General features: G+C 33.8%; 1 protein-coding gene across 2 annotated transcripts in view; it reads right to left on the bottom strand.

Annotated features, from left to right (window-relative positions):
* The window catches only part of LOC135207497 (diacylglycerol O-acyltransferase 1-like), a 48,804-nt gene that overhangs the window by 5,836 nt on the left and 25,214 nt on the right, over positions 1–17,754 (bottom strand). For both annotated transcript variants that reach the window (XM_064239310.1, XM_064239309.1), the window contains exons 3-7: positions 4,559–4,687; positions 1,347–1,444; positions 1,021–1,073; positions 359–467; positions 42–197 (exon numbers count right to left, since the gene is read on the bottom strand). In XM_064239310.1, the coding sequence (XP_064095380.1) occupies positions 42–197; positions 359–467; positions 1,021–1,073; positions 1,347–1,444; positions 4,559–4,687 (545 nt within the window). The remainder of the gene's footprint in view (positions 1–41; positions 198–358; positions 468–1,020; positions 1,074–1,346; positions 1,445–4,558; positions 4,688–17,754) is intronic.

The raw sequence follows: 17,754 nt of genomic DNA, 5'->3' as shown, positions 1-17,754 counted from the left end.
GAACTTTCTTAGAGCAGCCGTATGCTGTAAATATAACCTACCATCAATGTCTTGGTGTTTTTTAAGAGAAAAACTTCTTGTGCGAACAAACTTCTTCTTGAAGGATCGATTAGATCGACACCAATGATTGACCTGTACGTAAGACCACAGCTTCAGGAACAGAACGGTGTACACTATGCAGATAATTGTACGGCCCACTGGAACGAAAACGTTATCTTAATGTAGTTTGTGGCGTCAGTGAACAGGAGATAAGTGAAAGTCATCTTCCTCGTAAACAATTTATGATACTCTGGATAAATCACTAAATTTTGCACATATTAATAGCATTTATGATATACTCAATACACAATTCACTCACGTAAGCTGAATAGATTGGTCCATAGGCCTAATATCACCACAGGTATGCTTAGAAGAGTAGCTAAATGCGCTCCGTGGATGTAGACGCCCAGTTCTCCTGGAATTTTGTCCTGGAATGAGATTAAAAAACAGCGCTTGAATTTCGTGTTATAAATCTATAGTATCTATTCTTTCTGTGGTTACTGACTAACGGTAAGGTGATCTGAAGACTATCAAAGACTAATTCATTAACCAAAAATAGTTGTTGAAAAATTAGTAACAAAATGTATCGTAACCTATTTGTATTTTTTTGGAATTATAAAACTATAGTATCTATTGTTTATGTGGTTGCTGACTAACGGTAAAGTGATCTGAAGACTATCAAAGAATAATTCATTAACCACAAATGGTTGAAGAAAAATTAGTAACAAAATGTATCGCAACCTATTTGTATTTTTTGTAATTACCAGAACGACTGAAATAAAGCAATGAACAAAGAACAATTAAATTAGGCTTCGTTTTATGTAAAGTAGTACTAAAAATAAGGAAATCAATGGTCCTCCTGTAACAAAGAAAGATTGGACAAATGTAACAATTATTTCAACGGGGTCCTCATGATCGTATGTATGTGAGAAATGAAAGACTGGCTGGGAGATTCTCAGTCTATTACATACTAGTACCAACCTTAGCTAATAGTTGCTCCATTTTGTAAACGAACAACACGTGTATATTCGAACCTGAAAGGAGTCAAAGTTTTTAAAGTTGAAATAAATAATTTAACAAGACAACAAATATATAAGGCTTACATGACACCTTCAAATTAGTCCTAAGAAAAAATTTCTAAACTCTTTTTGTAAAACATATTCACCAAAAAACAAAATACTAGATATGTAATTTTTTACGCAATGCAAAACTACAATAAACTACCTTTCTCATGAAATATATAGTAATGTTTCTTATCCCATAACTACAATTCAAAGGAATAACTTGGTTGGTGTGTAGGTACTTACTCAGGAGAAACAGTGGCGTTTGGAAATAGTAGCCTTCTTCCCCGTGTTCATCTTTGATCCACTGCAGCCAAGACACGGGGTTGATACGGACGCCATATCTAGTGTAAACAAGAAAGGCTATAGTAGATTCACATCAACAGTGCATCTGACGTCTAGGCAGTCCCTTACGACGCTCGAGAGAGTTCACATAGGCAGGATGTATGTTCCGCCTCTCCTAAAAGACTTATCCCTCAGGAAAGGTGGAACATACATCCTGCCTATTTGAACTCTCGAGAGTGACAGTGTTTCCAGTCCTGTCATTGGCTGATCAACAGCCAATCAGGAGCGTCGTAAGGGACTGGCCTATAGACGTCAAATGCACGGCTGATGTGAATCTACTATAGTTTTATCACATAAGCACTGGGACCTATTAGGTCATTCGGCGCTGAGAGGTCAACAGAGTAAAGATGGCTTTTAAAGGTGTAACAGGAGAAAAATCTCGCAGTTGCTCTATGAAAGTGTTAAATAAGAACCTATATATATATACATTAAATAAAACTTTATGCTTACAAAATTCAAAGAGCCTTTGATGTAACTTGGAATTTAGTTATCTGATAATAAATTCGTAAATATAAATATTATAACATAGATTTATGTTACAATACTAATGAATGTATACGAGTGATTAAGTGATATCGCTATAAAAATCAGACCAGATAACATGAATAACCCTAGTGTTCTGATAACGCCATTCTCTGTGCTTTCTGATACAGGTAGGCTAAACATGAATAATCGAGCAAATTTTCAAGTATCCATACTGCCCATGAGTGATGAAAAGTTTTACTCAATTTAAAGAAATGAAAAAATGAATTTAATTTGATTCTGTAAAGGGAAGCGTAAGATTCATCTACTAAAGCTAACAATATTTCATGCGACTACAGGCAACAGCTGCAATACTATACAGCCTAAAGAAAATAAATGACGCACATCGCCCATCTTCTAACAGTTAAATTTGCCTGTTTGAACTTTCAAGAAAATCGCAAAGCAATTGGCATACACTGGCCATTTATTCGTATACTTTTGCCGAAAATTAAAAGAGGTTTACCAAACAGGATGTGAAAGTTATTTAAATACAGTGAACACTTGCTCAAACATTTTTGTCAAAAAGAGTCTACCAACAGGGTGTGACTTCAGAAAAATTAATATGATTCATCGATCACTGTCACGTCTAATCTTTATCAGTTGTTTCAAAGATAAAACTCGTTCTGCTAAGCTTTCATCGAGTGGGAACAACACTACAAATACAAATTATCTTATTGGAAAGCACTCTGCACCGTTCGAGTAAGTCATACACAAACCCTGGTCACTTGGAGTTCTTGGATAAGTCTACGAGTTAGTGCCGTCAGTGTACCTCTCCATTCGTAAATATTGCAAACTGAACAGAAGTGGAGAATGAATGGGGCACATTCTCAGTGGTTATTCAATCTTTAATTCATCTTTCCCCTTTCAAAGTAAAAAATAAATAAAAATTGAAACAAAACTGACGAAGATGTAACCAACTCAAACCGGAAACCACACTCTGCAGTTAGTTTAGCTTACATTATGGCCCCCAGCTACCAGGTTTGGACGACAATGCTCTCCCACTAATTTAAGAGTAGTCTGCACTCGCCTGGGTATTAATTACTTCTAGTATGTATTTTAAGAAATTCCATCCTCCAGCACACACATATATACTTACATACACAATCATTACATACAAACGTGTATATTTGTATATACATACATACATATATAAATAAATAAAAATATAAAATATATAATATATATATATATATATATATATATATATATAAATAAATATATATCAATATAATATATAATATATTATAAATATATATATATATATATATATATAAAATATATATATATATATATATATATATATATAGTATATATATATATATATATATATATACATATATATGAATAATACCTATTATATATATATATATAGAATAATATATATATAATACATATATATATCATATTTACATTAATATATATATATATATATACATTATATATATTGTTATATATATAGCTATATTAATATATATATATAATATAGTATATAAATATATAATTTATAGTATAGTTATATTATATAATAATAATAATATAAATATATAATATTAAATATATATAATAATAATATATAATTAATTAATATATTATAATATAATATATATATATATATATTATATATATATGATATATAAATATAATAATTAATATATATATATATATATAAAATATATATAATATATATATAATATAAAATAATATATATATAACATATATATATATATATATATATTATATAAACATATAAATATATATATACATAAGATATAATATATATATATAAATATATACCAATCTATATATATAACATTAATATAATTATATATATATATATAATATATTATATAGATAAATATTAAAATATATATATATATATATATATATATATATATTATAATATATATTCTATATATATTCTATATAGATATTTATATATATATATTATAATAATATATATTAAATTATATAATATATATATAATATATTATATAATATATAATATATATTAATATATAATATATTAATATAAATAATATTTATATTATATATATATATAGATTCATATGTATATATCATATATTATAGATACATATCTATAAATTATAAATATATATAATAAATAATATATATATATATATATATTAATATATATAATATATATACAATATATATATATATATATATATTTTTATATATATATATATCATATATAATATAGATGTATAAATATTATATTATATATATATTATATATATATATATATATGTATATATATATATAAATATATATATATATATATATATATATATAGTATATATATATATATATATATATATATATACATATATAGATATATATATACATATAGATATATATATATATATAAGATATATATATATATAACCATAAAGAACAAAACCTTACACACACTCATGTAGAAAGATTAAGAAAAAATAAAATGAGTAAAAATGCGTAAAATTGCAGAAACCTTTCGCCTAGTCTAACAGGACCCAAAGAAGTCGGCCTTTTAATTCTTAAATAAGAAAAAAAAAGGCAAATATTTTCTAATCGTTCAGACAGAAACTTACTTGATGACGTTTTCGAGAAAGAGCCTTAGGCCTCCGAGCACCAGAATGAGAGCGCCCCAGTTGACGAATCCTTCGTACTCATCAAAGCCAGAGTTCCAGGACAGGAGAGAGTCCCTGGGCTGGTGGATCCTGGAAGCAGAGCAAAATGGGATAGCAGTGACTTAGAATTTTGTGGTTGTAAAAAAAGATAGTGACCCAGAATTATGCAGTTGTAAAAAAATAGTGACCCAGAATTATGTAGTTGTAAAAAAAATAATGACAGAACTATGTAGTTGTAAAAAAATAGTGACCCAGAATTATGTAGTTGTAAAAAAATAATGACAGAACTATGCAGTTGTAAAAAAAAATAGTGACCCAGAATGATGTAGTTTAAAAAAAAAATAGTGACCCTGAATTATGTAGTTGTGAAAAAATAGTGACAGAATTATGTAGTAGTAGAAAAATAGTTACTCATAATTATGTAGTTGTAAAAAAATAATGACCCAGAATTTTATAGTTGTAAAAAAATAGTGACCAAGAATTATGTAGTTGTGAAAAAATAGCGAACAAGAATTATGTAGTTGTAGAAAAATACTGACCAAGAATTACGTAGTTGTAAAAAATAGTGACACAAAATTATGTAGCTGTAAAAAAAAGAGTGACCCAGAATTATGTAGTTAAAAAAAATAGTGACCCAGAATTATGTAGTTGTAACAAAAATAGTGACAGAATTATGTAGTTGTAGAAAAAGTTACCCAGAATTATGTAGTTGTAAAAAAATAGTGACCCAGAATTACGTAGTTGTAACAAACAAATAGTGACCCAGAATTATGTAGTTGTAACAAAAATAGTGACAGAATTATGTAGTTGCAGAAAAATAGTTACACAGAATTATGTAGTTGTAACAAACAAATAGTGACCCAGAAATATGTAGTTGTAACAAACAAATAGTGACCCAGAAATATGTAGTTGTAACAAACAAATAGTGACAGAATTATGTGTTGTAAAAAAATAGTGACCCCGAATTGTGTAGTTGTAAAAAATTAGTGACACGGAATTATGTAATTGTAAAAAAATAGTGACCCAGAATTATGTAGTTGTAATAAAACAGTAATCCAGAATTATGTAGTTGTAAAAAAATCGGGACCCAGAATTATGTAGTTGTAACACAAAAATAGTGACCTAGAATTATGTAGTTGTAAAAAAAATAGTGACCCAGAATTATGTAGTTGTAAAAAAAATAGTGACAGAATTATGTAGTTGTAAAAAAATAGTGACCCAGAATTATGTAGTTGTAAAAAAATAGTGACCCAGAATTATGTAGTTGTAAAAAATGGTGACCCAGAATTATGTAGTTGTAAAAAACAGTGACTCAGAATTATGTGGTTGTAACAAAAATATAGTGACCCGGGATTATGTAGTTGTAAAAAATTAGTGACCCAGAATTATGTAGTTGCAAAAAATAGTGACCCAGAATTATGTAGTTTTAAAAAAATAGTGACCCAGAATTATGTAGTTGTAAAAAACAGTGACCCAGAATTATGTAGTTGTAACAAAAAATGGTGACCAAGAATTATGTTGTTGCAAAAAAATGGTGACCAAGAATTATGTAGTTGCAAAAAATAGTGACCCAGAATTTTGTAAAAAAAAAAATATATTGACCCAGAATTATGTAGTTATAAAAAGGTATCTTAGTTTAACCAGACCACTGACCTCTCCTGGGCTGACCAGAAGGATTAGATTTTTATTTACGTCGCTAGGAACAAATTGGTTACTTAGCAACGGGACCTACAGCTTATACGTAGTAGTTGGATCCGAACCACATAAAATCGAGAAATGAATTTCTAATCGCCAAAAATAAATTCCTCTGGTTCCGCGTTGGCGGCAGCGGGGAGCGAACTCAGGGTACCAGATTGATAGGCGAGTACGCAACCCAGTCGTCCAATAAGGAACTATGCAGTTATTAGTTGGGTATTATGAAATGGACAAATAGTTCAACCTGTCGCGAAGGGGAATGGTATTTCAAAGCACTGGGAATGTAGAAGTTCATTAAACAATGCTGATATACATGATTTGTAAACGAAATACAATCAAACAATAGCTATCGACTTCCTAAGAAAACTTCTATAAAATACGAAGCTGAAAATGTTTTGAAATAAAACAAAAATAGATGACGAAAAGTACGAATGGTATATACTCAACAACTTTTGTTGTAATGTATGTCTTAATTTATTCAAATTGTTAACATACTGTTCTGTCTTTCAGTAAACAATAATACATATGGCTGATATATATAATTCATATATATATATATATATATATATATATATATATATATATATATAAAGGACATTCAGTGCCAGTGAAATTGGGAAAAATGGTAAATATCCTTGACAGTCAAAATCTTCGCGTCTCTCGGCCTAGATTAAAAGTCAGAGAACTGTAAAACTCCACAGCAAGAGAATTTACAAAAGCAAATCAAAATTAATAGAAGAATTTGTGGTTGACTTAAAAAAATAACAACTCTAATACAAGCAAATCGGAGAAAAATAAAATCGACAAGGTTAGTAGTATAACAGATAAGCTAAGATAATATCCATAGCAAATCACAAATGGAAAACTATGATAAAAAGTTCAGCAGGATGAAAGCGGGAAATAAGAGATGGTTGAATGAATGTACGAGTGAGAAGAATAACCTATGGGATATAAACTACGAGGAACGTCACTTATAAAATCAATAAAACAAGAGGATAATATTATTAGCAACAGCAAACGAAACATGATTACAGTCACTGGTATTTATCAGCGGCGTTATATTCCCATCTAACGCAAAGAAAGAGGCACAAATGAGCAATTTCAATCAGATCTAGATCACAATCTATCAAGAATCATCAATGAAACTAAAGGAAAACTGGAAATATAAACTGCAGTAATCCCATTAATATTTGTTGTACTGCAACATCGAACGCAATCGAAGGAGATACAGGCTATGCACTCCTCCAAGGTCCTTGCACTCCTTGTGTGATACTAACGGAAAGCGGAGTCTGGCCGGTTGAGTACGAAAGTGAATAAGGAAAAGTCATTCTACTCCATGACGCACAAAGGACAGACGATACAAGTTTGATCAAAACAAACCATAGAGGAAAGGATACAAGGGATGCTGGATAAAATGGACAAAGTTAAACGTATAATCTGAAAAGGACAATCTAGAGATGAATGAACTCAAGCGTTATATTAAACCTCGTACTAAACAAGAATCAAGAAGCCATGGCAAGATAGAAGAGGACATTAGGAAACAATAAAAAAGCAAACTATGAATAACTAGGTTCCTCAAAATATAAACAGTACAGGCTACCTTAGCGAATTAAGGACAAAGAAAAAAAAAATTGAGTAAACATGGTCTAGGTGGTGAACATTTTGTGCACAGATATGGCTGTTCTGTTGGGTAGAAGAGGTATCGATACAATGCGCAGACTTCAACAGAATAGGTTTGAATGGAATTGAATATAAGATTTAGGCCAAAGGCCAAACACTGCTGAAAGCGGCTGGACGAGTGGGTTCACATAGTTTCAAACGTAAAAGTTAGTTTTTTTTTTTTCAGCGTTATGCGTAATAGCTTGCTCCCTCCAGCGTCAGCTGGAAGTCAAAGAAATTCTTTGATATAAGCCTATTTAAAACTTTGATTTATTCAAGACTTTGGTTGCGCTTACAAAAATGCGTAACGTAATATTTTCCCTATTTATCTGAACCCGATTCCAAAAACGACATGGTTTTAAATTCTAATAGAAGCAGAATATAGTGAGTACGAAGCTTTGTAGAAAAAACTAGTTCAAAGAGGGAAAAAATGTCATAGCACAACTTGATCTGTAACGCAAACCTTGCCCCTTTTCATGTAAAAGGCTGTTTTTTTTTTATAGCAAAAAAGTTGCATCTGTCAGGCCTATGATGTGATATTTTCAGTTTCGTATAATAATATGGCTCCGGTGATTTCAGAAACACGTTCGTTTTAAATACACATCATCCAGTACACCAAAATACACCATCTAACTACTGTCAATACCGGTCGCTTACGTAAACCACTAAGTTTCGATCTCCAAAATCGAAAGACCTGTTGTTTTGAAGCCGTCAGAAGTACTATTCTATGCCGGGATAATTAATACAAAATAAGGTGTCTAAATGCTAACAGATTATCAGGTGTGTGTGTGTGTGTGTGTGGAAGGAAGGGGGGGGGGGGGGGTTGCTGGATGGAGTTGGGGTAGGTACCCGATTCATTCTCTTGAAAGCGAAACTGGACGCGTCCTCCTCCGACAAGTTAGCCTCAACCTTTAGACCAAGTCTTCATGTTACCCACAACATTAGCATCAAATGCACTTCCCAAAGAGATCTTTTACTACATCTCGATGGTTCGTCGGGCAACGTGTCATACTTGACAGCTGATCTGTTTCTTGGTTAAATACGTAAGTAACACGGATTAGTCCGTCGATAGTCTAAAAACAATATGTTTTTGAGAGAGAGAGAAAGAATTACATTTTATTTAGTGGACCCCTACTTTATCTAGATTGCATTCTTGGTGGGCAATCCACAAACAAAAAAAAAAAATTAAATGCAATCCCATGAGCAATAGCAGCAAGAAAGCTAGCCTGCAAAGAGCTTTTCATGTTTCTTGGAACAGCTTATTGCAATTCTTACTGGCGTGTGTTCTCAATATTACATTTTTTCACTTCTTTCATATTATATCCCGTTGTAGGCTGCCTTACTAGGCAATGTTCTCAGTAAATTTGTGCACATTTTAAATAATAATAATAATAATAATAATAAATAATAATAATAACTCAACGCCGGAAATATGATAAAAGCCATAAACACATGGACAGTGCCAGTAATCAGATACAGCGCAGGAATAGTGGAATGTACGAAGGCAGAACTCCGCACCATAGATCAGAGAAAACCAGGAACATATGACAATACACAAAGCACTACACCCAGAGCAAATACGGACAGACTATACATAACACGAAAGGAAGGAGGGAGAGGACTACTAAGTATAGAGGACTGCGTCAACATCGTGAAAACAGACCACTGGGGCAATATCTGAAAACAGTAAGACGAGTGGCTAAAGAGTGCATGGAAGAAGGATTAATAAATTAAAAGTAGACGAAGACCCAGAAATATACAGAGGACAGGAGAATGACAGACAGAACAGAGGATTGGCACAACAAACCAATGCACGGACAATACATGAGACAGACTAAAGAACTAGCCAGCGATGACACATGGCAATGGCTACTACAGAGGGGAGAGCTAAAGAAGGAAACTGAAGGAATGATAACAGCGGCACAAGATCAGGCCCTAAGAACCAGATATGTTCAAAGAACGATAGACGGAAATAACATCTCTTCCATATGTAGGAAGTGCAATACGAAAATGAAACCATAAACCACATAGCAAGCGAATGTCCGGCACTTGCACAGAACCAGTACAAAAAGAGCATGATTCAGTGGCCAAAAGCCCTCCACTGGAGCCTGTGCAAGAAACATCAGCTACCTTGCAGTAATAAATGGTACGAGCACCAACCTGAGGGACTGATAGAAAATGATCACACAAGATCCTCTGGGACTATGGTATCAGACGGATAGGGTGATACGTTGCAAAGACCAGACGTAACGTTGATTGTACAAAGTCAAGAAGAAAGTACCACTCATTGATGTCGCAATACCATGGGACACCAGAGTTGAAGAGAAAGAGAGGGAAAAAATGGATAAGTATTTAAGATCTGAAATAGAAATAAGAAGGATATGGGATATGCCAGTGGAAATCGTACCATAATCATAGGAGCACTAGGCACGATCCCAAGATCCCTGAAAAGGAATCTAGAAAAACTAGAGGCTGAAGTAGCTCCAGGACTCATGCAGAAGTGTGTGATCCTAGAAACGGCACACATAGTAGGAAAAGTGATGGACTCCTAAGGAGGCAGGATGCAACCCGGAACCCCACACTATAAATACCACCCAGTCGAATTGGAGGACTGTGATAGAGCATACAAAAAAAGAAAAAAGAAAAAAAAAATAATAATAAATAACAGCAACTACTACACCATCACATAAAGATTTCCACAAAAATTGTCATGTGCATATACGTTATAAATGAGTACTTTTGACAACAAGGAAATTCCTTTGATAATGACAAAGTAGAAAATTGCCACTCGCAACGGGACTCAAAACCAGCGAAAAAGCAGAAAACTGCAAAGTACAAAACGAAGGTATTTCAATAACAATGGTGCAACTCGAAATGTTCGCTTCCGTTTAAAGTACAAATGTCTTTTCTACTTAATAAAAAGCGTGATAATGATAAAATCAGCAACTAGTCAGGTGCCAAGGATGTTAAGTTGGTTTTTAACAAGAGTGGCGTTGGTTTTCATAAAGAGTAGCCGTTTGGTTTTCGTTATACTGAACCGGAATGATTAAGTCATAGCTATGAAAACCAGCACGACTAACGGTCCATACAAAACTCCATCTCCAAACTCAAGTTCTCGATTTCTGGTATTTTGCAGTTACATTACCGGCTACTGGAACTCTGTAATCACTAAGGTAAATATATGTTCTTCCATATGCAACAGCGGCAGCATGTAATCTTTTACTGTGTGGTTGTTGCGGAGGTTATGAGTAGCGTTCCTTACCTACAAAAGCTCCACTTGTTAGTACTACATGATCCTGCAGGGCTGGAAAAGCTCCTATGGACTTTTTTTCCCTTTATCTATAATCCACAATTAATTATCTAAGGCTCTTTAGTATGATAATGACGAATTTTTATATAAAACCTAGTACAATCTCTTAGACTTAAAAGAATCCCATTCTAGGGAAGAATTAGTGAATGACAGAAATTCGTACAGAATTGTTTATCGATACAGCCAACTGTAAATAAATGCCAGACATTATTGTGGCCATCTTTTTTTTACTAGTGGCCCTAAAAAAAAGACCTGATCACAAATATGGGTCTGTTTTCTGTTTTCTTTCTACAATGAAAATTAAGAACGTTCCGGCACGGTCTCTGGAGTCGGGTGTGAGCGGCAACTTTGTCATTATATATATATATATATATATATATATATATATATATATATATATATATATATATATATATATATATAATATATATATTATATATATATATATATATATATATATATATATATATATATATGTGTGTGTGTGTGTGTGTGTGTGTGTGTGTGAGAGAGAGAGAGAAACTATTTTCTCTTGCTTTTGTTTACCATTCTTGCACAGTTACCTGGTTATTTCATGACCTTCCTCTCCTTCTAACTGTTTCTCTCCCACTTTCACCAAGGAAGGTCTCTCTCTCTCTCTCTCTCTCTCTCTCTCTCTCTCCTCCTCACCCTCATTACCTAAGTCTTGTGTCTGAAACAGATCGATACATGTTTAGGGATGAGTGTTACCTTAACCTTAACACTTATCTGGCTTCTCTCCTCTCTCTCTCTCTCTCTCTCTCTCTCTCTCTCTCTCTCTCCTTGTAACTCACTTTCTTCTTTAAAGAAGTTTCCCGTCGGTCAAGTGGCTTTGGTCTAAACCAGGCAGTTCGTATGAATTAGTCTATCAAATGAGTTTTCTCTAATCTACAATAATTCCCAACAGTTCTCCATCAGTTTTTCGTAATTTTAGCAACATGACAAATGACACTCGCAATTACTTGGAAAATAAGCAGAGAGAGAGAGAGAGAGAGAGAGAGAGAGAGAGAGAGAGAGAGAGAGAGAGAGAGAGAATCCGATTGTTCTGGGCTTTGGGTCGCCTTCTCTACCCCGCCACCCACCTGACTCACCCATCCACCTTACCCCCCCCCCCACCCACTAGTCTCACCCAACCAACCACCCTAAGCCCCTCCCCCGTTAACCGTAACACCAGTCACCACGTGGGTTTTCATGTTCACTAAAGCGACCGCACGGTATTTCACACTGCAAGCGTTTGTTTCTACGGCAAGCATGAACAAGCAAGCGCTAAGTATCCGGTTATGTGACATCGCAAGCACAAATGTGACTCGTGTCATGCACTATATCAGCTATTAGCTTTCCTTTCAAGGGAGCAAAGGAGCTATCAAGTAACTGGGTCAAAATCCGAAGGTCCTGAACGTAGCCGAATGTCACGGGGTAGAAAATAGGCCATCGCGTCACATAGGAAACCCAAAAAATTGTCTAGGATGTAAGCTAGCCCCTCCCCCTCTCCCAGCCTCTTAGTGGACACAATTCGGACTCTGTTAGCCAATTTAGCTTCGTATCCGAATTCAATCTTGATTTTGATGAAGATATTATCATGCAAAACACGTTCTAAGTTCTCTACAGATTTTCTTAACTACTCATGCGGAAATTTGAAAAAGAAAAAAAAAGAACATTCTTAACTACTTTTGTGGAAATTTTGAAAAATAAAAGTTGTCAAATCAATACTCCACAGTCTACACATCTGAAAATCTCACTGAAATCCATTTTTAACATTTTCATATATCTTATGGACGAAATAAAAATCTTTATTTGAATATACTCCATATTCTGATCAACTCTTCTTTGACAGATGTACTGTGGTACAGTAAAACAGTCTGAATTAAAAATCACCTAAAATCACTGCTTATCTGTACATAAACCAATTCTTGCCAGACCAAAAAAATGTTCATAAATAAATGTAGTATGGCTATATAAGGAGATATTACATGAAATACATTCAGCATTGAGGGACGGTATCGAGTTATTTCCTTCTTTGCAAAACAAAACGAAAAAAAGTAGCAGACATAAGACTAGAGGAAATTCTTTATAAGACTAATTCGGTTCACTCTGCCATTCTTTTCAGTAAGACATGTATCCGAGAAGGTCTGCTTCAGGCTAATAATAATAATAATATAATGATTCATACAAAAACTAAATTTCCTATCATAATTACATTAATTCTTCCTTTCTGGCAACGTTGCTTTTATGACCTGGTGACTTACTGGCAACCAACTGCAAGGCTCAACTTGTCGACTTGTTCTATCATGCAATGCAACCTCGACCTTCCCGAAGACGACTCGTACTTCACGGAGGTACAACATCACAGCGTTATCTTTATAAATGATGAAACAGCATAAAAAGAAGCTGATGGTAAATAGTAAGATAAAAATGATAGAGAAGCTTGGGATAGATGAAGACATGCACCTTAGAGAAGGCGATGCGTTTTGAATTGGACGACGATATTTGTTTGGTGTAAAAATCTAAAAGCAAACGATAGGGCTGATGATGTTAATAAATAATGAAAATTATGAAATAAAGTAACAACGGCTGATGGGGAAACTTAAGTTAGGATGCATCCCCGTTGACATTTGGTATATATGGAATATTTTCATGTGTTAGAACTATACCTTTTATCGATAATATGCCGAACATCCATAGGCTTATTTATTAAGAGGGAGGGAAAAAAAAAAAAAGTATATCTAACAGCTCTCCTAGGGCTGGCCCGAAGGCATATTCCCGGACTGCACTGAGGCTTCGGCCAGGCCCCTCCCCTAGAGCTCTGTGGGCGGAGATATCTCACTCTCCTAGCAGACGATGCATTTCACTCCGTCATGCTGCCCTCTTAGTTCTCCTCCATCATTAGCTTATTTTGTTGCGTTTTTATTATTTTTATGTTGTGTAACCAAGAAATTGTGACATATATCCATATTTTACGAAAGCAATATGCATAATTTACTATATAAATCAATATTATTTATAAAGTTATTGTATGTAATATGCTGCTAGCCAAAGTTCTTTAGCGAAAGTGTTTACGATGTGAACGGATGCTATGACAATTACACGAATATGTACACATTTCATCGTAATTGAAGCTCAAAATGTGACAATTAATGGTGTTTCCAGATATTATTATATATATTTACTTTATTAATATGAGTAATAGTCAAATGGCTGCACTTTTAATAGGAAAGGAACTTCGTTTCCTAACCCCGAAGTTTTGTTTACATTCGTTAGCTGACGTGTGGCCTAACTTATGTTTTTCTTTTACTACTATATACGAGAAGGAATTTGTAAATAAAATTTTGTTTTTCAATAGAGTTAACATCACATTTAGTAATAAACCACAATGTTGAATTTACTAATGGCAAAAATACTTTATATTGTTTTGTTTTTATCAGTCAGCTGACTTTGCCCTTTTGATTTTTCTCTTTAACTCTTGGTGTAGCCTAACCTTTGAAATTTTGTTTGTCTTTTCTTTCATGAGGACTTATAAGGTGAAATTCAGTCAAAGAAGGGGGAAGAAATTGATCAGCATGTGTCATGTAGAATATAATATGTATAAGAGGGGGGTTAGATGATAAGTTTCAACTTTGCACAACATATCCTTACAAAAGAAAGAGGAAAAGATGGTACCAACCCATTTGGCACCTAATAGTTAATGCTGCATTTGTAAACTCAAACATATGTTACAATATTCAGAATCCCACTAATAAGCTTGATAAAAGAATCTGGGGGAAATGACTGACACTAGGTTACCTGGCTGTAAAGGGAGCAAAACTCAAAGGGGTAGATATTCAAATCCTATGGAATGTAGGTCAAGAAAGGCATTAGCACAGTATGACGACAAAACCACAAGCCCCAATGTATTGTATGCTATACCTTGCCAAAGAATTGCTTAAAGGAAGATAATGGTTCATGTAAGAGAAAGCAATCCTATTTTTTTATTATCAATGTTTGGAAAAAAGACCTCTTTGTATCATTCCATGTTTTGAGACATCATACCTATCAAATGCACTAAAGGCAGTGCCAATGTGGAAAAAATAAATTTGTGTGAGGCATTGATGAATTGGGTAAAGAAAGGAAATGTTGGAATGAAATTATTAGTCATATATGAAAAGGAATTTTTTTGATTTTCCTCAATGTTTACCCTTGCATACACTTCTGTAGTATTATTTTCGTTGCATAAGTCAAAATTGTACAGGCTCAACCTTCCTTTTTCAGATAGTATGCTTCAGAAAAATTCTCTTCACTTCATGATGCATTGACCTTAATTTCAGTACTTAGTTTGTGTTCCTTCATTTTTGCTCTCAGAATTATTCACTTCTAGAGGGTGGCAACCTTGCACAACTTGGAGCTTCACGTAGCCTGCTGTTTTTTCTAGTCCATACATGCTTTTCCTGTTGTTACAACCTGGTCCATCAATTTTCCATCATCTACACTGCAGTACAATGTGCATAAATGAACTTCTATATACATCAAGCATAGACATGAAAGGGGTTTAAAAAATAAATGTCTATACTGTGAAAATATCTTGCATCAGCCTCTATTGCTAAATAATACTAATGATAGTATGAAGCTGCGAGATCAATAGTCTTACATGCTGCAGACTTGTAGTAAAAGGACAAGTGGGAGGGTTAATAAGTGCGAGGATACTAAAAAAATATATATATATTGTACGAAGAATAAACCCATTTTCAACATTATTATAATAAATGCCTGTAGATAATTATATAAGCATCTTCCTACGCACATGGATGCTAGTAGGCGACAAGTAGCAAAGGTAAAAAGGTAGTTTTCACAGTGGATGAAGAAATGGTGATAATAAAACAGTATCCATCTAATATATATCAGCCATCCCATACCCAGGAATATGGAAAGCATCACAGAATACATTACTATAAATGTCTGTAGATAATTATATAAGCAGCTTCCTACGCACATGGCATGGATGCTAGTAGGTAATACATACACGAGTCCTAATAAATAAAAAAAGTTCAATCTGAAGATCACGGAAATAATAAGTGAGAAGTGCATACGCAGTTCTTGCAAATATGAAGGTAGTTTTCACAGTGGATGAAGAAATAGTGATAATAAACAGTATTCATCTATGAATAATATTGTTTTATATAGCAAAATACGTACACAGCTATCGTAAAAACGGATATACATCAAATTTCATGCTGACATAACATATTAAAGATAATGCAAAGTTAAAACCAGCGAATGTCTGGGGGAAAGGAGAAGAATGAACATAGTGAGTGAGTAGTACGTAAGACAACAGATGGCAGCATGTAGAAGCCTAACCTTAAATAAAAATAACAAAAACATAACAAAATAAGCTAATGACTGGGAGAAGAATGAAGAGGGCAGTATGGCATAGCGAAATGCAAAATGCGTCGTCCATCGCCTGCAAGGAAAGTATGATATCTCCGCCCACAGAAGTTAGGCCATACGTCAGCTGACGAATGTAAACAAAACTTCAAGGAAAAGAGCTTCGTTTCCTAAAGGAAACGAAGCTCTTTTCCTTTAAATGTGCTAGTCATTTGATTATTACTCATATTAACCAAATGCATATATATAATAATATCTGGAAACACCACTAACTGTCACATTTTGAGTTTCAATTCCGATGAAATGTGTATTTATTCGTGTAAATGTCATAGCATCCGTTCGGATTGTATTGCAAAACTTTCGCTAAACGAACTTGGTCTAGCAGCATATTGCAATAAATTTATGAATAATATTGATTTATATAGAAAAATATGCATACTGCTATCGTAAAATATGGATATATATCACAATTTCATGTTTACACAACATAATAATAATAAAAACGCAACAAAATAAGCTGGCAGAGCGAAATGCGTCATCTGCTAGGGGAGTGAGAAATCTCCGCCCACAGAGCTCTAGGGGAGGAGCCTGGAGGAGCCTGGCCGAAGCCTCAGTGCAGTCCGGGAATATGCGGCCCGAAGGACTAGAGTTTTATTTACGTGGCTAGTAACCAATTGGTTATACTTAGCAACGGGAACTGCAGCTTATTGTGGGATCCGAACCACTATATATCGAGAAATAAATTTCTAATCATCAGACATAAATTCCTCTGGTTCCGCATTGGCAGCAGCGGGGAACGAACTCAGGCTAACAAACTGATAGGCGGGTATGTAACCCACTTGTCCAATGAGGAACTAAGAGGGAGGGTGAGGAGCGAAACACAAAAACAAGTGGTTGTCAAACGAAATAAAAGCAAAAAAACTTTCAAAATATCAACGAAACTATGGACAAGATTTTCTCTGAAAAAGCACGATTTATGTACCCAGGAAAGTTTACCACAAATTGCTCATTCACCAGGAATTCTTGTGGTGTGCCGTGTACCTCACGGCACATCCTCTCTCCCTTCCATCTCTTCTGCTAAAAATTAATCTGCTAATTATTCTGCCTTTTAAGCCTTTCA

This window comes from Macrobrachium nipponense, chromosome 32 (genome assembly GCF_015104395.2).
Source record: "Macrobrachium nipponense isolate FS-2020 chromosome 32, ASM1510439v2, whole genome shotgun sequence".
In the NCBI taxonomy this organism is placed as follows: domain Eukaryota; kingdom Metazoa; phylum Arthropoda; class Malacostraca; order Decapoda; family Palaemonidae; genus Macrobrachium; species Macrobrachium nipponense.
The sequence above is the reverse complement of the archived record's forward strand: the minus strand, read 5'-3'. Positions and strand labels throughout refer to the sequence as shown.